This window comes from Lontra canadensis, unplaced genomic scaffold, assembly GCF_010015895.1.
Source record: "Lontra canadensis isolate GAN:19392208 unplaced genomic scaffold, GSC_riverotter_1.0 scaffold15, whole genome shotgun sequence".
Lineage (NCBI taxonomy): Eukaryota > Metazoa > Chordata > Mammalia > Carnivora > Mustelidae > Lontra > Lontra canadensis.
In genome coordinates, this window is record NW_022631009.1 from 13,217,745 (window position 1) to 13,239,054 (window position 21,310).

The 21,310-nt window shown below is 42.4% G+C and overlaps 1 protein-coding gene across 1 annotated transcript in view; it reads left to right on the forward strand.

Moving 5' to 3' along the window:
• Positions 1 to 224: 224 nt before the first annotated feature.
• RSPO2 (R-spondin 2) overlaps positions 225 to 21,310 on the forward strand; it is a 152,002-nt gene continuing 130,916 nt past the window's right edge. Inside the window, exon 1 of the mRNA XM_032858471.1 lies at positions 225 to 439. Within this exon, the coding sequence (XP_032714362.1) occupies positions 346 to 439 (94 nt within the window). The 5' untranslated portion in view covers positions 225 to 345. The remainder of the gene's footprint in view (positions 440 to 21,310) is intronic.

The following is a 21,310-nucleotide window of genomic DNA, read 5'->3' on the forward strand; positions in this document are numbered from 1 at the left end:
CTCCAAGTCGCCCGCAGCTGTGGGCTCGGGGTTAAACTGCCCCGCGGCTCGTGCCAAGCGGTGGGTTCACGCCCCGCTCCCTCCTCTTAAATTGGGACGCGCGAAGAGGCTGTCTCCTCGGGGCTCTCTCCACTCTGTTTTTCCTCCTCGTCTCTCAGGTTCAAGGTTTGAGAGATGCTGGCCGCTCCGAACTGATCAGTGCGGGAGGCCCCCCCCAACCCCCCCCGGGCTAGTGGCCACTCGCCCTCGGCGTCTCTCCTGGCAGCGCGGTGGGCGCCGGCTCCTCGCAGGAGCTATCCGGTTCCCCGACTTTGAGAGGCGCCTCTCCCCCGCCCGACCGCCCAGATGCAGTTTCGCCTCTTCTCCTTTGCCCTCATCATCCTGAACTGTATGGATTACAGCCACTGCCAAGGCAATCGATGGAGACGCAGTAAACGAGGTGAGTCCTGCTCTGCCCGAGGTGCGTGGGGTCGGAGTGGGGGCGGGTCGCGGCGCTAGTGTCCGGACGCCCCGGGGCTCCGCTGGGCCTGCAGTGCCCTCCACCCTGCTCGCGCGCGCCACCGCTCTGCACTTTCTGGGCCCCTGAGCTCGGCCGAACGCTCTTTTCTGTCTTCGGAAGGCGCTGCGAGCCGGAGCGAGACGTGCTGGAGAGCCGGGTGAGCCCGGCGGGCGCTCGGGGCTCAGTGGTGTGGTTTGTGCCCGGTTCGCTGCCCGGCTTCTACTCCTGAACTCCTCTCTTTCGCTCTTCCTGCTTATCGGGCATACACTGTTTCTTGTTCTTCTCTTTGTCCTTCTCTCTTTTTAGTCCTCTTAACCGTCTCCCCTGCAGCTCATCTCTGTCTACCTTCCCCATCCATGTGCGCCCCAGATAGCTTTGAACACGGCCTAGATGTGTCTATGTGTGTGTGTGTGTGTGAGAGAGAGCGAGCGAGCGCGAGAGAGCGAGAGCAAACTGAGAAGGGGTACTAAGTCAAGGCGGGGGACCTACATTTACAGGGAAAGGGCAAAACTGATTTCTTTTTCTGGAACCCAAGAATATGTGGGATGATTTATTGAACTTTTTGCATTGAGAAGCAACTTGTACCCGGGCTTTCTGGGGGAGTGCTGGCGTGCGGAGTGATGTTTTGGGGACAGGCCTGACTTTGCGCTCTCTATATACTTTCCTTAAAACTAGCTGGTTCTGTTCTCAATGAAATTCCCTTGCGGTTTTTAACCGCTCTCTCAATCTCCATCACTTGTGTGCGCTCCGGGGAAGACAAGTGGAAGCCTCCAGAAAGATACCAGAGAGCTAGCTTTCAGGCAGATTTACTGTGCGCCTATTTCTGAGTCCTGCTGGGGCTGCAGCTAATCCAGCTGCATTTAGGGAAAGGGCCGCTACACACAATGAAGTCTTCTAGGGGGATTTGAACACAACCCCAACACACACACAACCAGTCCTTGCATTACTGGGAGCATGCAAGGTGCCCAACAGCCCCTTAGAACGGTCTTCGTCTAGCAATTTGGACTTCTGCACCGGTAGAATTTGTCTGGAAGTTAACAGAACTTGCCCCCCCCCCCGCCCCCATATAAATGTCGCGCTCGATCTGTGATAGGGTATGTTTAGAACTCATTTTATGGAATCTCTGGTCCTGTACCCAGATTTTGGAGAACGCTCTCCTCGCCCTAACTTTTCACCGCCTTTTAGGACGTCCTTAAGCTGTTGCCACTACCCGGAGGGCCGAGCTCGGATGACTAGTGGTGTGCGACTTCCGTAACCTCTGCTCTCCAATTGACGCTACGGATCTGTTTTTTTAAAGAAAACAGTCCGTCCTTTCTCTTTTTCTCATTCCTGGCATTCGGAAAATTCTTATTTTCAGAAATCGTTTCGCAGAAAAACGCTACAGAGAAATTTCTTTCCAGAGGCCACGAAAGTTTAATGCTAATGGTCGTCCTGAAAAGGTCCCTTTCCATCATCTCCTCCACTCCTCCTCCCCGCTGGCTCCTTTCTCCGCCTGGTATTTTCTTTTGAGGTATTACTCGCAGATCTGGCAAATTTTGGTTACACTGTAGTCGAAAGTGTTTGGAAAGGCAAGGCCTTATCACCTCTTACCAGCACAAGGTGCTGTCTACTTGGTTGGGGAAAAACGGAGATGCTTAAAGTTCGTGCAAATAGAGAAATTCCCAAGACGCCTTGTCAGCTGGTTCTTTATTATGACAGACCAATTCCGTGAGGTCTTTCTGATCCCCATTGCCTGTCCCGTTGTGGCGGATCGAGGAGGAATCTAACTAACCTAGTGTGGCCCGAGAACTTCGCACCGCGGAGCTGTGTCGTAGAGGACATGACAGCACCCCTGCGGCCAGAAGCGGTATTGCAGGCCCTTCCCGGCAGTGCCATCTCCAAAGTTGGCCCTGGGCCTTCTTAGGTATCTGACCCAAAACCTATTCATTTCAAAGCTGCTTTGGCAAAATCTCCTAGCAATTACCCTTCACAGCCCCAAGTGCTGACACTTAGAAACCCAGTTCTAAAGTGTGCAGTAGTCACTTTTGCCAAACCAACGTTTTGATGTAATAAAATTCAACTACTTTCGCTCTATGTAAATTGGTAAAGAAATGGTGTAAAGAAAAAAAATTTATCAAAAGTTTGCATCCCCCCCCCCCTTTAATGGACATCCCTTCCCAAATTCCACGTTTCTGGCTAAAATAACTATGGTTTTTAAAAGTGACCACACTATCTGTGCCAACAAAGGGTGTACTGTGTTTTTAATTAAAAGTGGAACTCCTTGAAGGCCTGGCTAGACAGCAGAGGGTGATAGTAGCTTTTCTGCTTTGCAAGGAAGCTTAAGGCTTGCATTGTGAGAGTATTGAAATGAATAGAGATCTAACTCAGGTTGTGTGAATTGTCCCTCTTCACAAACTTAAGCTGGTTTTAATTGATCTCTTGTCCACTGATTGGTATGCGCAACAATTGGTGTAGAATCAAACAATTGACTTTCCCAAAGGAGATTGATTTAAATTAGTTCCTTGGTGAATGCTTGACCACTAGCCAAATCATGTCAGCAGTGACCGTTGACATACTAGAGCCTATTGTGGTACCAACATTTCCCCCTTTCCCTTTGTTTTGGATAGTGGCAGTTAAATATTACTTTCTAGGGAGAAAAGTGATTAGGACCTTAAAAAAAAGAGTGTTGTGGCTTCGAAGATCAGTTATTTCCTTGGCTTTGTGCTACTGTGTAGGCAGCAGTGATACCAGGATTGGTTAGGCTGATGCCTGTGAGCTGATTTTTTTTTTTCTTCTATATTCCATCTGCAAATAATCAAACCTTCACTGTGGAACATTCTCAGAACTCCTTTGGCATTATGTTTAGTCTGCTCTATGATCTCAGATGCTCTATAATATCATTTTCTTAATGAAATAAAATTCTTGGCAGAGATTAGATCATTTAGTCAGTTAAAATCAATTGCATCCAGTTTGGAATAGAGAGCAAATATATCATTTAACTGTATGTTCTATTTCAAAATAGAGCCAGAGGATTGAGAGAGCAGAACATCAACCTTCCCTAATTTTGGGCAAATCTGGTATGGGGAAGACCAACTTAAACAACAACACGTATATTCTTTCTTCCCCTTCTTTAGAAAACAAAATCCTAAGATAAAAATGTATTTGAGGGGCGCCTGGGTGGTTCAGTGGGTTAAGCCTCTGCCTTCAGCTCAGGTCATGATCCCAGGGTCCTGGGATCAAGCCGGGCTTCAGGCTCTCTGCTCAGCAGGGAGCCTGCTTCCTCCTCTCTCTCTCTCTGCCGGCCTCTCTGCCTATTTGTGATCTCTGTCAAATAAATCTTTAAAAAATGTATTTGGTAATAATTAATAGGGTCTGGTAGCATTAATTTTTAATGAGGCACAAACACAGTAGAGAATGAAAATTGTATAGAAAGGAGGCACATGTCAGCCTTTGGAAAAGCTGCTTGAAAACTCACATCTTGGCTATGACCACATAGTTACAGCCGTAACTCAGTGGCTCCTTCATCCTATCCTATCATTCAAAAGTATGGTCATGGGACGCCTGGGTGACTCAGTTGGTTAAGCGTCTGTCTTTGGCTTAGGTCATGGTCCCGGGGTCCTGGGATGGAGTTCCACATTGGGCTCCCTGCTCAGCAGGGAGTCTGCTTCTCCCTCTCCCTCTTCCTCTCCTCCCCTTGATTGTTCTCTCTCAAATAAATAAAATCTTAAAAGAAAAAAAGAGCATGGTCATTATTAGCTACTGTTAACTCCCACTGCCTGTACTAGTCTTGGAACTACTTAGGATTTATCTGTGTGGTACACCGGGTAGATTTGCTTCATTTATTTGAATAGTTGTAAGCCACATTTCAGGTTGAATTACTGAAAGGTAGATAGACAAATCATAACTTTATTATGGTTTTTGGGATTTCTTTAGCTTGGTATGCAGTGACTTAATTTTCTGTCTTCCTCCTGTTTATGTGCCTAGTCACATTTTAACCAGGGATCTCTGAAAACTTCTTGATAAAACTCCTTAAGATGCAGTAAGTCTCCCAGATACATAACTGGTGTTTCTGGTTTTGGATGGTAGGGGGCATAGTATGACAAATGTTTCCTGCCTAGCCTTTTGCATAGTAAAGCCTCAGCTTCTCCGTCTATAACCTCTCATTTTCTTTAAGATTAGATTTGGCTTCTTCCATGAAACTGAACTGTTTATCACAAACCGTGTGGTTTGTTTCTGGTAACTGAGGTTGGTGAAAAACCCAAACGACTTCTCTTAAATGCTATAGGGTTAAATTAAAATTTAATGCAGCGATGTGGAGCTATTTGGCTTTTTGAGTACTGTTAATGATAGCCTATTTCCCATTGGTATTCTTTCAAAAATGCAGATGATACGTCACATGGAACATATTTACCTACACTTAAATGAGAACGTTTTAAAATACATCTTGTGTACTACATTTTTTAAGTTCCAGAGCATTTCTGAAAATCTGATGTTTAACTTTGCATGTAAATACACTCTTTTCTTCTCTTCTGTTAATAGGCTGTTTTGTCCTTCTAGCGTAATTCTGAGTTTTTCTGCTTAGTATCTTACCAACGCACAAAGGTTAAAAAACTGCTGTGTCTTAACCAACCTTTTATTAAGCTACTGAAATTTGGAAGTGATTCAGAATAGGTGATGTTCTCCCAGGCCTCCATTTAATTCCGGTTTTATCTGCTTATAAATCCAGCTTGGAAAGAATCCAATATTTGCAGAAATCACAAGTTGGAAATGACACTTCTAATTCCTTAATGCAAAACCTTCTCTTGATTTACTAAGAGACTAACTGGTCAGTGTAGGGATTATCCAGGATACTTTTTACTTCGTTCCTTCTAACTGCCTGCCTTTTAAACCTTCTGCCCTACCCCCCACCTCTTGGGGGTAAGCACTTCTACCCCTCCTAAGTGCAGAAAATAAGTGACAGATCATTTGATATAATGCTTGATAACCACTCTGCTAAAAGGGGGTGATAAGCCCTGGGATGAAAATAGTTTTAAACTTCCTATTTTTCTGCCCCAAATGTCCTCATTTTTTGCATTATCTGCAGCAGTCAAGGATTGATCAAAGGTACAGTGTTGCATGTCCATATTTATACATTTTCATAATTTTAGCTGAAATAAATATGGCAGGTGCTAAAGATGGGAATTTATGGAATAAATATGTAAGGTGTTAATTAATGCTGAAGAGAACACACAATGCATATAATTAGATCTATGCTCAGGAAGGGATATATAGGTGTATGTGTATTCGTGGGTGTTGAGAGAAAGGGGTTGGGGATGGTATGACTATGCAAATCACATCTTTGAAACCAAAAGGATCTTCACTCCCCTTTCCCGGTCACTCTCTTGTCCTCTTTCCCAGACTGGTTGGTGGGACCAGGAAGGGGGGAGGGAATGAGTGAGGGAAGTGTGCTTTTATTTTTCCCAAGGCCTGCTCCCTACCTGTTCTGCTCTTCTTTAGGACCTCTCCATGCCAGTCCCCTGCTTTTAGAGCATACTGCTTTCCCCCAATCCTAAAATTCTTAATTTCCTTCTTTCTCACATTGCTTTCCAATCTCTTCTGTTTTTCTTCACTTGCACCCTTCCTATCGATTAACAATCCTGTTCCATTCACCCTTTAATCAGCTACAATCTGCCTTCTGCAGCCACCACTTTACTAAAGATTTTCTTAACGGTCCTCCTTATATTCACCTCCTTGGGAGGCCACCAGTGTCGAGACAGCCCTCTGGGACTCCTTCTTCTGGAGAGATCTCTCCTTTCCAAAGAAAGTCTTCCTCTGGCTAGTGACGTCATACTCTAGTTTTGCCCCCCATATTCTGCCCATTTTTATTTGGTCCCCTCATTCAGAGATCTAGACTGCTGTTATTTTCTGTTATTTTTTTTCCTTCAGGGGATTTTATCCATCCCTGTATCTTCAACTGTTATTTCCATGTAAAGTCCTTCAACTCCAGCTTCAAATTAATTTTTTTTTTCTCTTTAACTTCAGATTCTCTTCCCCTCTTGACTTCTTAACTACTGTTGTATGGATAGATACTCTCTTCCCTGCACACACCAACTTGACAACTCCTTCTGTGCCCTCTCCCCAGTGTGTTCTCTGCTTGTGTTTCTTATTCTATTCATGAGGTTTGTATGAGTCAAGGCTAAACATCTCTCTGTAGCTTCATCTTCCCCATTGCCTCTTTCATTGGTTCATTTGGCCTTAGTCTATCTCAGAAAGGTTTAGCTCCACCCCATCCTTTCCATTCCTAAAGGTACTTCCTCACTCAGACCCTATGGGCTCCTCATCTCCCAGCACCATCTTCTTCACTCCTATCTTTATGATGCCACCATGTTGAAGGTTTCTCAACCTCAGATCTGATCACATGACTTGTGTTGCTAAGCCCCAACCCTCCAAGTCTCCACATTGACTGCAGAATTCATGCCAGCCTCTTTCACACAGCATTCACGGCTGTCCCCACCACCTATGGCAGCTCATTTCTAACTTTCCACCATGCTGGAAGCACTACATGCTGAAGTTTACCCGGTTACTTCATTTCCAGGCACATCCCATTTTTTGAGGTTTTTAAGTTATTGAGCATCTGAATGCCCAGCTGAAGTCCCTGCCTTTGGAAAACACCCCCCCCCCACACCCAACTGGAATTTTCTGCCTTTTTTTTGAAGGCAGAGTCAGTTTTCCCCTCACAGCTATCTCCGCTTTCTGTGTGATTCTTCAGACACGCTCTTATTTTTCCCTTTATTCCAGTTATTTGCCAAATGTCTTCTCCTTCCCCTACTTCACACTCCTCTCATCTCTGTATCCCCAAAGCAGGCCTAACAGGGTGCTTCTCCATGAATGGTGGCTGAACAAAAATCATTGACTATGAGATTTTGTTCACCCTGAAAATAATTCTGCTCAGTTCTTTGGTACAGTCAAAGTTTGAATGCATTCTTAGATAATAGGTATAATCTCACTATTTGTTATTATTTAAAGAAAAAAAAAACTATTGAGATATAAAAGCCTCTCCCACCCAGCTCTCACTTGAAGTCTCTTCTGACAATCTCCAGAATTTCTAGAGCACCCTAGTGCCCATCGGTGTATCTGTATGCCAGTTTATTATTGGAATGATAGAGCCCTCCACGTGGCAGGGGAGTTTGGGGCAGGGAAGGGGAAACTCTGAGGTGGGGGAATCTATATTTTAAAAGCGTTTCTTCTACAGAAAAGATCCACTGATTTTTTTTTTTTTTCACCCCAAACTCTTTCTCCAGAGGAATAACCATTTAGGGGAAAAGGAAAGAAACATACATAGTGCAGGAAACGTGTTCAACCTGCATTGCTGTTTTTGTGACTTGAGTATACCAGAATTATGCAGACCAATCAGTGAGAGATGTGGGTCTGGGAGTGGGGTCGTGGTGCAGGAGACCGTAAGCTCTTCTGTAGGGGTCAGTAGAGGACCTAGTTGTTTTTGTACCGTACCTTCCAGGACGGCATTGACCTTTCATTATTTGGATGAGGTGCAATGAGTTTGACAGAATTGGAAAGTGAAATTTGATTTTAAAAACTAATAGTTAAGTGTAAAGTAGCTAGAACTAGAATGCAGTTCTGAGTTCCCTGGCTTTTCCTGAACACAGGACATGTCCAGCATAAACGCTCATTTAAAAAAAAATCACTTTTGAACCCATTTAGGAGTGTTTTTGTTTTTGTTTTGTTTTTGTTTTTTAACGATTTTTATTTACTTATTTGACAGAGATCACGATGTAGGCAGAGAGGCAGGCAGAGAGAAAGAAGAGAGCCTGATGTGGGGCTCGATCCCAGAACCCTGGGATCATGACCTGAGCTGAAGGCAGAGGCTTAACCCACTGAGCCACCCAGACATCCCCATTGAGTTTTTTGAAATGCAGACTTTTATTGAGCCTCAGAACTTCTACAACTTCCAAATCATGCTAATAAAATAATATTAAGTATCTGAAGGCTGAGAAGGGGGGTAGCTGAAGTATAGGACCACAAGGGGGATCTGGTTACAAAATTCTTTTTGCATACTCGTATTGCTCATTTTTTGATCATTCTTTTTTTTTTTTAAGATAATTATTTTTGTAAGAATTTTAGGAATCTCTTATTTCTTGTATTCCTGAATTGGAATTTTGTATTGCCAGAATAGGTGTGTCTGTAGGTGTGTGCCCATGTCCACCTGTCAACATGAGTGTGTGTGTATTTTTTTGTGTGTACTCACATGCTATACCATCTTAATAAGAATAACCAATCAAGGTTTGAGAAAAGCTATTAAATATTCCTTTACTCTGAAAATGTAGAGAAACTAATTATAGGTAGCTTTCCTTTTTACCTGGTTGCTTGGGGAAAACCCTTACAATTTATGTAAAAGCTTTCAGTTCTCCTCACTTGAAGGCTCTTGAGGGCACTTACAGAGTTTAGCTTTCTTAGCACATTTCTTTTGAGCAGGGGTTTCCTAACTTAGGGTCCAGATATGGAGCCAGGGTTTTTGTGAGCCCCCTGAAACTAGAAGCTAAAGCCCTTCTTTTTAGTGCATAGAGAGAGGATCTTAAGCTTTCTCTGAAGTCTCAAAATGGCTTTGGTTCATCAGTTTCCTTCAATAAGTTAAGCAGCATTGGTTAAGGTAATAGGAGGAAGACCTTCTTAATTGGCCTGATGCCAAAAGACTGCTTCAAATTGATATACACATTGGTTTTCTAAAATTTTATTTTCCAGGTGTCCGTTTCCAGCCATTTGCCCTGTATATATTACACAGTATGAGGGAAGAGATCAGAAGCACAATCTCAAGACTTCTCTCAGTAAATAATTACTTGGCTAATGAACCCTTGCTCGAGTACAATGGGTGCTTAATTCTCTCCACTCCTCTAAAAAGTCTGTAGAAGTACAAAATACACAGAATAATGGGTTTTTGTTAAAATCCTTTTCTCATATGGTCTAATTTTATCTTATTAATAATAGAATATACAATTTTAGAAATTGCAGTTGCCGTGTCCCCGCTGATGACCTACGCTGGCGTTGGCAGGACTCCCTTGGATCGTGCCTCTGGCTCACATTGATCAGATCCGGGCTGAACACTCCTCAGTTCAGGTCAAGGGGTCTTCTGCTAGGTGTTTGCTGCTGGGTCGGCACATCTTATAATTTTTCTACCAGGATGGCCTTCGTGTATCACCTATTGCTGGATGCAACTTGCTAACCAGCCCTTCGGCGATTAAAACTCAGACACCGATAGAGGGCACACTTTGCATTCTTTTCCTTGTGCTTTGTTCTCATGATCTGTAGGATGTGTGCTTACTTTGCTTTGTCCCCTTGGTTCAGATGAGAAAACTACTGCGCTTTCTCCAGTAAGAGTGGTGCTGAGATCATCTTTAAATCCACACAGAAGGAGAAAAAGGAACAAATAAAGAGCTTTTGGCCTTACTGGGGAATTTCTGTTTTGGGCCCCTAATCTTTTTGACAAAGCCTCACGGAAAGGCAAACTTAACCAACCTCACCGTTTTAAGATCTGAGAGATAAAGTTTGTGTCCACTTACCAGTGGATTCCTACTTCTACGTTCACTTTGGAAAACATGTTTTATGAAAAAAAGAATGTTTTCCATGAGGTGAACTGAAAATTCAAACAACTGGTAAAATTTGGAGTTGTCCAGAACAATTGCAAATTGATGCTTACCAATTGTTTGCCAAATTCTTTAATCTTTATGGAGAATATCCTTTTCTTTTAATGAATCTCTCACCTTTTTGTCTGAGAATAATGAAACTTGTCTGATCTTATTTTGAAAATCCAGTTTTTTCTTAAAAGGTTCTCTTTCCTCCTCATGTAATGAGGTCTGATAGAGGATTTTTTTTTTTAAATTCTCTGGCTCCTCATTGTTCACTTTTGATCTGCTGTGTTCTAATGCCTCCCTGTAGATGAAATCTGGCTTTAAATGGTGAGGGATTTGCTAGATTATTATGACCTTGCATATTTATCACGCTTTCTCCCCCTCCCTCCCCCCAGTCCCCGCCCCAGACCAGTTTTCAGTTGAGTTGAATCTTAGTAGAGTTACTATCCCTGGGGCCAGGAGGTGGATCCTGTACCCATTGTGCCTCCCCTACCATAGCCTTTTGGAGTAATTATATTTTGTTTGGTTTCTTTTGTTTTGTTCTTTTCTACCACCATCCCTGGTCCTTGGAGACGGCACTGAATGAAAAACACTTGGCAGCCCAGTGGGTTGAGAAGAATTACACCAGGGCTCCAAGTTTACCATCAGAAAATACAAATTAAGGCAGTTCTGGTCTTTGACTTGTCAAGCCCTCTGGGTAGTCCTTGAAGGTAGAAGAACACTTTGTTAAAATGTAAATTTTTGATACTTGAGTCTTGATGATCTAGAGGTTTTTTTGTTTTGTTTTTTGGTATTTTTTTTTTGGTTTTGGAAGTGTGTGTGTGTGTGTGTGTGTGTGTGTGTGTGTGTGTGTGTGTGTTTAAAGGTCAGGTTTATAGGGGAGTTTTGAGGAACTCTTGTGTGTTCTTGGCTCTTCTAAATAGATAAAAGGAAGTGGCAGAGAACACCTGTAGGTTGGGTGAGCAGAATGAGCAAACTAGCTTAAAATTTCCTATTTAAGGATCTGGAGTCTTATTAATGTTTTGCGAGAAATTAGGGCTGTCCTATCCATAGTATTCCTTTACTGGTGAAAGATACCTTGTGGTCACTGTCCTTCCATCAGGTTAATATAATAGAGAAACTTTATTAAAGTTAGGAGACAAAGTAATTTAAAAACTCAAATATTGTTTGATAATGGACGGCTGTGGTTCCCAGGAGCATGATTAGTGGCTTGAGGTTGGTTGGTTGTGGAGTTTGGGAAGCCATTTACCACAACTTCTGGTCCATAAATTATGCAGTGGCTGATATGTGACTCTTGACTGAATCCTGTCAATTATGAGTGATGTTTTTTGTTCTGCCTTTAAATAATACTATTCTATAAAGAGACCTAGGGCTTGGAAATTCTCCCTTGAAAATCATCCAAAATTATGAATTTGATGCAGTGTAGTTATTCCCTTATGTAGAAATAAAATAGTCCTTTGCAACTGCTGCGGGTGATGAACATGATTTGGATTTGGAAGTGTCTCAGTGCTAACTATTGTAAAGTCTTTTGCAAGCTTCAAGTAGTCCTTTTAGTTGAATATTGAGACCAAGTTTTGAAGAGATGGGAGAGCCTGGACTTACGGAAAGAAAGAACAGGAACAGCATCACTCCTGTTCGAGACTTGTGGCCTGGCATGTGGAAAAAAGATATGATAAATCATATTAACTTTTGGAATTATGGGCAAAATGAAGGAGGCTCATAGGAAAATTCCAGGTGTATATAGGAAACTAATAATAGAAGAGACCCTTGCTTGATAATCACTAGAAATGGCCTTTTTCCAACAACAAGGTCTTTTCTTTTTTCTTGTTTTCTTTTTTATTCTTTCTTACAAAGGGTGTTTCTTAAGAGTGTTGTAAAACCAGGGACTGTACTGACTGTAGAGGGACCTCTAAAGACCATTTATACCACGATGAGCACATCTGTAATGCATCTGGCATCTACTAGATACTAAAATAGAAATTCTTGTCGACAACTGTTGACTCAAATTACAAGACTGGTTATAGGCAGAATACTAAACAAAATTACTTCATTAGATTTTTGCATCATATGCCTCTGAGTCATTTTAAATGTTTGTAATAAATAATACTATAGATACTGAAGTTTAATCTGAATTCCTAACAAAGAAAAGAAGACCTATTTCTCAATTCTTACATGAGCATGTCATATAAGTCAATTTCTAGAATGCTTCATTATAAGAAAGCCAGATTTGGGGCGCTTGGGTAGCTCAGTGGGTGAAAGTCTCTGCCTTTGGTTCAGGTCATGTCATGATCCCAGGGTCCTGGGATTGAGCCCTGCATCGGGCTTTCTGCTTACTGGGGAGCCTGCTGCCCTTCCTCTCTCTCTGCCTGCCTCTCTGCCTACTTGTGATCTCTGTCAAATAAATAAAATCTTAAAAAAAAAGTCTAGGTTTCAAGGGCAGCTGTAGCCAGCATGGGTTATGCTCTACAAATAGTTTATACTTTTTTGAATAGGTTTACTAGACTGGAAGATAAATAAGTACATGATGAAAATTTGTCAATAATAGCTTACACTTAGGAAAACACAATAGGCTTTAAAAATCCTATTGGGAAAGGTAGAGAAATGCAAGTATATCCTCAAATGTTACTTACGGAATTATATTTGACAGAATGGGGAGTAATGGATTGTCCACGTTGAGGAACATCTCTGGTATAGTAAAGCTTCGTCAGCTTTGGAACAATATTTTCTTTCTTTTTTTTCTTTCTTTTTGTTTTAAGATTTTTATTTATTTGTCAGAGAGCGAAAGAGAGAGCACGCACAAGCAGGCAGAGTAGTGGGCAGAGGCAGAGAGAGAAGCAGGCTCCCTACTGGACAAGGAGCCTCATGTGGGACTTGATTCCAGGCCCCTGGGATCATGACCTGAGCCAAAGGCAGTCGCTTAAGGTACTGAGCCACCCAGGCATCCATGGAACAATATTTTCTTAATGATTAGGTTGAAGATGGTTGGTATTACCAGCCACGCTTTTGATGATATGAAGTTGTACAGGACATTTAAATGTTGGTTGATGGTTTATAAAAAGATGCTGATGGCTGGGCATAACAAAATGAATTTATAAATGAAATTTTAACAGAAAATAAATGTAAGAGCTTTTCTGTTAAGATAAAAAAAAAACCACAATGGAGGACTAGGATGTTGGAGACAAGGGGTTATCATTGATTTTTGACTCCTCCTGAGGTTATGATGGAATAGAGTTGCAAAAAGCAATGTGCTACATTAAGAGGAATATTTACCTAGGTTGAAGAGTGAGGCAGCTGGAGGTTCCCAGCCCGCACCAGTGTTCTAGATGTCATGACTTTTAAGAGTGCATTGGCAGCACACACTAGAATACTCTATTGGTTTCCTGGGGCTGCTCTAAGTACCACAAACTAGGTGGCTGCAAAGACCAGACTTTAATTTCCACACGTTTCTGGAGGTTAGAAGCCCAGCATTAAGGGGTCAGCAGCTCCATGTACCATCTGAGACTGCAGAGGGGGGAAATCCTTTCTGGCCTCTTGCATCTTCTGGAAGCCCCAGACATTGTTTAGCTGGTGGCTAACTCCAGTCTCTGTTCCATCTTCACGTGGCTGTCTCCCCTCTGCTCTTACAAGAATACCAGTTGCATTGGATTCCGGCCCACTCAGATGACCTCATGTTAACTTGATTAGAGTTGCAAAGGCCACACATTTCAGTCCATAGCAAGCCCTAACCTGTGCCAGACATGTAGGTTCTTAATGTGCTCATTTTCATAACAACCCTGTGGAATAAATACTATTGATTATACCTTAATAGTATCCGTGGCAACAGAAGTGTAATGATTGTGTGTGGTTATCCCGCCTCTCCTAGACCATGTCTTGTACATACAGGAGGACAGTAGTGACATCCCTGGCCTTGGGCACAAAGGGATCCTGGAGGGTGAAGCTGCTTTAGACATGGTTTATAGGGTTTGGACTAGGAAACTTCAAATTCTTTCCCACCTCTGAAGTTCTATGAAATTGTATGAATCCAAAGAATCACTTCAGTGTGTTACTTTTTCAAATAACCATGACTCATATTGGCTTCTTATTGTTAGGCTGAAGTTGAAAAATCTATTTTACTGATTTCCTATTGAAGTTGACTGAACTCCAAGAGCCGGGAGTGCCCTTGACAGAACATTATTACAATCTCCATATTGTCTATGGTATATTGCTTTTGGTGTTAGAGGTGTTTTAAATTAGTTCTCTTTGATTTTGATTGGCATCCAGTATTGTTTTATTCATATTCCTTTGCCATATATAAAGGACTAGTAGAACATTATTTTTAATATTCTTGCATTTTGTTTTATTTTAAGATTTTGAGAGCATGTGTGTGCATGAGAGCAAGAGGGCACAGAAGCAGAGCGTGAGGCAGATTCCCCGCCAAGTAGAGACCCTGACACGGGTCTCGATCCTATGACCCAGGGATCATAACCTGAGCCGAAGGCAGATGTTTAACGGACTGAGCCACCCAGTCGCCCCAAAGCATTTCTTACAGGAAAAGCCGGCAATATGCCGAACTCTTCCCCTTGAATTGCTGGAGTTCAGAGAGAGGAGTGGGTGTGTGTTTGGCCAGTGGGTTAACATCACTGCAAGCAAATAAAAGGCTTTGATTTGTGTCAGGCCATTGCCTGTCAGATGGAAGAGGCAAAATAGTTTCTGCCTACTGAAACATTAGTGGTCAAATGACATCAAAACGATCCTTTTGGCTTCTGCTAACAGGAATGAAATGCAAGCCTTCTGCAAACCTGAATTCTATTAGACATCTTCTGATAATGTTTTCTGTTAATAGCTTTCAGAGACACTCCTGAGTGAACATACAGTAGCTTCAGCCTGGTGTAATCTGAGGCTCATTGGGTAGAAAAACAGTACTTTGTGCTACTTAAACACTCTCTGGAAGGCTTAGAAAGGGAGGAAGGAAAATATTTGAGGAGATCAGCTGGATGTTGTATTCTACAAGTAACGTCACCTGAGAAGGATTAAAGTTTCCCCAAAGCTTGACCTGAATGGCTGCTAGCCACTTTGAATGCACTCTCCAAGGCCGTCAATAAATAGTGTGTTTTTGGCTGTGTAGTCTTGAATTTGCAGGCATTATCAAGAAAGGGTCTAGAGTTTTCCGTGGGTAAGTGGCAGTAAAGTTTAAAAAAAAAAAATAACATTCCTACTTAGGAGCTACAGCTGGCTCTAATTATGGAATCTTTCCTATATCCATTTAAAAACTTAGCTTATTGCTACCAGTCAAGTTACCATTGGTGTCCCTTGTATATTACCCAGAAAAGGATACCTGTAATATGTACACTTAACAGTTTAGTGAAGTTGAAAATTTAATTCACACATGTCTGTGAGAAAGATTATATTAAAGAGTCTGCTAGAGGGGTACCTGGGTGGCTCAGTGGGTTAAAGCCTCTGCCTTGGGCTCAGGTCATGATTTCAAGGTCCTGGGATCGAGCCCCATATCAGGCTCTCTGCTCAGTGGGGAGCCTGCTTCCCCGCCACCCCTCTCTCTCTGCCTGACTCTCTACCTACTTGTGATCTCTGTCTGTCAAATAAATAAATAAATAAAATCTTAAAAAAAAAAAAAGCCTGCTAGAAATCTTGAACATAAACACCTTTAATACGTGGCTCCCAAGAACAAGCCTGTTGCTGGAGAAAGAACACTGTAGATCTCCGCCTCTCTTCCAAGTCAAGTGCCTTTAGGGTGCTTTGATTAAGAATGATTTTTTTTTTTTTTTTAACCCTTCAACCTGTATGTTTTCGAGAGAACAAATGAGCCATATCTGCTCATTAGGGCTAGTAGTTCCTGTCCTTTAGACCTCATTTTTCTTTCAGTTGGTTTTGAAAGTTACTTTGGTAATAAACCTCACCTTGTTGGAACACTCAAGTGTTTTGTCCTGGAAGCAAATGGTAAAGACTTGACACTCTAACAATCACTAACTGGGGAGGGTTTCTCTTTTATGGAGTATAATCGATACAAAATGTCCTATTAGTTTCAGGTGTCCATCATAGTGAGTAGCTATTTTTATGCATCATGAAGTGATCCCCACAATAAATGCAGAATTTTTTTATGACTATAAATCCAGTACTGGTCTGTTCATTGTTGGAAATTTGGAAAATAGAACAATGAAAAAACAAAATGGCCAATAATCCTTCTACTCAGTGATTAACATTTTGTTCTTTTTATCCTTCTAGAAGTTTCCTTCCCGTCTACATAAATACAACATTTAAAATCTATATCATAAGCACCTACTTATTCCTTACTATTTCAATGACCTTCTTTATAACCTGTATTGTCAGTTGTCCACCATGAAACTTAAAACTCCATTTCTTTTGGGCAGTCAATACTGAAAACTTTTAATGTTGAAGTGTTAACATTGATATGAACATCCTTTACACCTTTTCCCCTTAGGAATCACATACAGACCTGGATACAATAATATACTATAATCATTGCATTTATTGAGCACTTTCTTTGTGCCAAGCATAGTTCTTTATTTTGCATGTTATTTAGTCCTTAAATGATCGTGTAAGGTAGGCTCTATTTTTTCCTAGCCCCTTTACAGAGGAAGACTCTGAGGCCTAGAGGATGAATAACATGCACAAGGTCACAGAACTAGTAAATGTCAGAGCTAGAATTCCAGTCTAGGCATTTGGATTCCACCATGATCTTCACCATGAGGATAGAAAGCTAAGTCTTTTTTTTTTTTTTTTTTAAGATTTTACTTATTTATTTGACAGAGATGACAAGTAGGCAGAGAGGCAGGCAGAGGGAGAGGAGAAAGCAGCCCACCCCCCACGCCCACTGGGTAGAGAGCCCGATGTGGGGCTCGATCCCAGGACCCTGGGATCATGACCTGAGCTAAACAGATGCTTTAATCCACTGAGCCACCCAGGTGCCTCGAAAGCTGTCTTTTGATGCTACTGCCAGTTCTCCAGAATATTGCACAGATGCTAACATTTTTAGGTGGGAGATGGGATGCTTACTGCCTTGAACTTTAGATTTTGTTTTCATATATATGTGTGTGTGTGTGTGTGTGTGTGCGTGCACGCATACACACATATATATATACACACACACATGTATATATACATGTGTATGTAATTACATATATGTACATAAATAAAATCAGGTCATGATCTCAGGGTTGTGGGATCAAACCCCACATCTGGCTCTGTGATCAGCAGGGAGTGTGGCTGAGAGGTTCTCCCCTGTCTTCTGTGCCCCTCCCCGTGCTCATATGTGTGTGCTTGTTCACTTACTCTTTCAACTACATCTTTACAACTCCTTTGTTTGATTATTTTTGAGAATAGAAAGAAGCCTCTCCTTTCCCCCCAAGAAGCTCACTGTTGAAATAGAATATTCTTTTCTTGGCTCCACAAAACATTAATATCCACTTGGTTGCTTAAACCTTTATTTCTCCTTTCTGTGCAATACCTTGGATTTCTCTATGCCCCTTCTGTATATTTCGAATCCCTCTTCCAAGTCTGTTGGCATTTTATTGACCGTGTTATCCCTATCTCCCTCCCAAAACATGTCGGTAGGCTTCCAGCTGCTTTTCTTGTGGTCCCTTCTCCACTGGGAGCTCAGAGGGATTGCTTATACGACAGAAGTCAGAACTTTTGATTCTGCCTTTAGTTAATACCTGAAAGAACATCCAAACTCCTGCTCAGATCTGAAGGCTCCATGTGATCTGGTTTCTGCTTATATCTCCAACTCTCCTTTTGACATCTCAGGCTTTTGGTCTCTTTCTGTTTCTCAAACCCTCTAACCAATTTTCCTACCTCAGGACCTTTGCATTTGTTGCTTACTCTGTCTAGAAAGATCTTTCTCCCTCTTTTTCATAACAAGCTCCTTTTCTAGTCCCTGTATCTAAAGCAGCACATTGCCCTCTTTGTTTTCTGCAGTTAAACTGTCCCACTGGGGCCAGGAAAGGGTGAGGCAAGGCGGAGGTGGTCTGTGAGGAGCACAGATCCAAGGTGTGCTTGCCTAAGCCCAAGCAGGAGTGACTCCTTGCATTTTGCACTGCAGGACCCTCACTCATTTCCCCTAGTTCCAGCCCCCTCTATTCTATCGCATCCTAGAATTTGTTCTTCTAGCAGAGAACAAAATCCATTTCAAAACCCATTTCTTTTCCCTCTTGAGCTTGTAGCTAGAGTACATTTCCCTTATACCTGGGTGTGACTCTGGGCCTGGGGTTTGTGGTGGGAAGTGTGCAGAAGTGACATATTTACTTCTAAACCCAGTCCCAGTTAGCCTCCTGTGGGGAAGTCTCTAAAGTCAGTCACTCTGTGCAGAGGCTCCCACCCCACTTCTCTGCCCACCCCCAACCCCTGCCCCAGGGGATGGCAGGACCACCAGGTAAACAAATGGCCTGTGGAAATCTCCCAGCTTCCCACCCACACCAGACTCTGAGCAAGAAACAGACTTCTTTTGTGTAAAACCTTGGAGACTTGGGCATTTGCATCAGTGGGGGTGAATCTGGAGGATATTATGCTAAGTGAAATAAGCCAGACAGAGAAAGACAAATACTGTCTAGCATCACTTATATGTGGCAGCTAAAAGAAAAGTCAAATTCCGAGAAATAGGGTAGAAAAGTGGTTGCCAGGGTGCTGAGGTGTAGGGTAACTAGGGAGAGTTTGGTAAAAAGTCATAAAGTTTCAGTTAAGAGTAAGATCTAAGGATCTAATGTGGAACATGGGACTACAGTTGATAGCAAACGTCTGTTATAAAAATAGTGTTAAGAGAGTAGAATGTGTTCTCAGCCAAGCAAGAGTGGATAGGCGATGGGTGTGTTAATGAACGTGGTGGGGAGTGTCTTTTCACAATGTAGATGTCTATCCAGTCGTGTACACTTCAGTAATATTACATATTTATCTGCCCATTACACCTCAGTAAAGCTGGGGGGAAACCTTGCATGGTTTCCAATTCTGTCCAATCCAAAGCTCCACGTGGCTTTCAGAACAGAAGGTCCAAAGCCGTGGGAGCTTTTCCACACATCGTCAGTGCTCAGTACAATGCTTAGTCTGTGGCAGTTAGGAAAGATTATTTTGAACAAATTATTATTATTGAACAAATTAGTAATATTTTGAACAAATTATTTTGATTATTATTTTGAACAAATAAATGCAGGCTATCAATAGTGGTCTGCCTAAAAATCTAAGAATGGCCAAAGAATAATGCAGATAAGAAATGTCTTCTGGGTTCAGAGGGGAAGAAGTGAATGATTATCTAGAAAAAGAGTTTATGAAAATGGGGACATAAATTAACGCTTAAACATGAGGGCCACGTGGGGGGCTCCATCGGCTGAGCATCCCACTCCTGATTTTTGGCTCAGGTCATGATCTCAGGGTCATGAGATTGAACCCCTTGATGGGCTCTGTGCTCAGCAGGGAGTCTGCTTGAGGATTCTCTCCTTCTGCTCCTCCCCCTGCTCACAGGTTCTCTTTCTCTCTCTTCTTTCTCATCCTCGCTCTCACTCTTTCACTCTTCCTCTTGCCCTTTTGCTTTCTCTTTTTCTCTTGCTCTTCTTTCCTGCCTCTTTTTCTCTTTTTTCTTTTTTCTTTCTCTCTCCATCTCTTTCTCTCTCCATCTCTTTCTCTTTTTCTCTCTCTCTCTCTCTCTTTTTTTAAGATTTTTTTTTAATTTATTTGATAGACAGAGACCACAAGTAGGCAGAGAGGGGAAAGCAGGCTCCCCGCTGAGCAGAGAGCCCGATGCGGGGCTCGATCCCAGGACCCTGGGATCATGACCTGAGCCGAAGGCAGAGGCTTTAACCCACTGAGCCACCCAGGCACCCTTTCTTTCTCTCTATTTTCTCTCTCCCTCTCTCAAATAAATCTGGGGCACCTGGGTAGCTCAGTTGGTTAAATGTCTGACTCTTGACTTCAGCTCAGGTCATGATCTCATGAGTTGTGGGATAGTGTGTAGGGCTCTGCACTCAACAGGGAATCCCCTTGAAGATTCTCTCCTTCTACCCCTCCAGAGCTATGCTCTGTGCTCTCTAAAATCTTTAAAATTAAAAAAAAAAAAAAAAAAAGAAAGGAAAAAAAAAACCTGGACTACTTATAAAGTGGTCCTTACGTTTCTTTTCTTTCTTTCTTTCTTTTTTTTTTTTAGACTTCATTTATTTATTTGAGAGAGACAGAGACCACAAGTAGGCAGAGAGGCAGGCAGACAAAGAGGGGTAAGAGGCTCCTGGCTGAGCAGAGAGCCCAATGCGGGGCTCGATCCCAGGACCCTGAGATCATGACCTGAGCTGAAGGCAGAGGCCTAACCCCCTGAGTCACCCAGGTGCCCCGGTCTTTACATTTCTTACAAATGTTTTGAAAGCCTATACCAAAGGTAAAGTGCAGCATTTTACACTAAAATTTTATTTACTAACAGGGTGTTAGGCTATATCCAATCATTTTTTTAGTTACATGATTACAACTAGAAAATACTGAAAATTTTCTTACTGATTATTCCCAGTGTATTTGAACTTTTAAGAATTTATTAGTTGATGCAGAGAAGTAATGTCTGCTTTTATTACTGGTAAAGTAAAATTCCTTCACATTCACATTTGATAGATTATTTTGCTTTCCTAGTGAAGGAAACATTAGTTTGAGGTTAAGACCTAGTGCATTCTTTCTAGAAATGTCTATAGGTCCTGAGGGGAGAGCATTGTCTGGAATTGTACTGTTGATGATGGGAAGGATTTTTGGTTAAGATGGTTAGGGATTTTTAACCCTTTGATGAGCAGGTTAATGTCTTTAATTTTTTTGGAAGTCTGGAGATTCTGGGTGTGGAGGAGGATGGTAAGCGGAGAGTGCAGATTGCTGCTAGGGAAGGCCTCACTAGGCTGTGGTGAGGGTAGAGGAGTGAGCGGCTGCTAGCCTCGGTGCCCTCCCGCCTACAAGAACACGAGAACAGGAGGGACTGGAGCAGCGGCTGGTCCAGGTTCTATGACCTATCGGAGGATCCACATAGACAGGCTCAGTACCCAGTTGAGATGTAGAAAGTATAAAATCTGCATTCTCGATTCCTGCTGAGATTCTAAGTCACTGGTAAGTGACCTGACGTGCGTGCTCGTGACTGGTGAGTGTGTGTGCTCTGGCCAGAGGGGCCATGGCAGCTCTCTGCCCCGTCCCCACCGCCCCCCACCAACCCTGACAAGTAACCTTCACTGGCTCTGTGGCAAACTGTGTG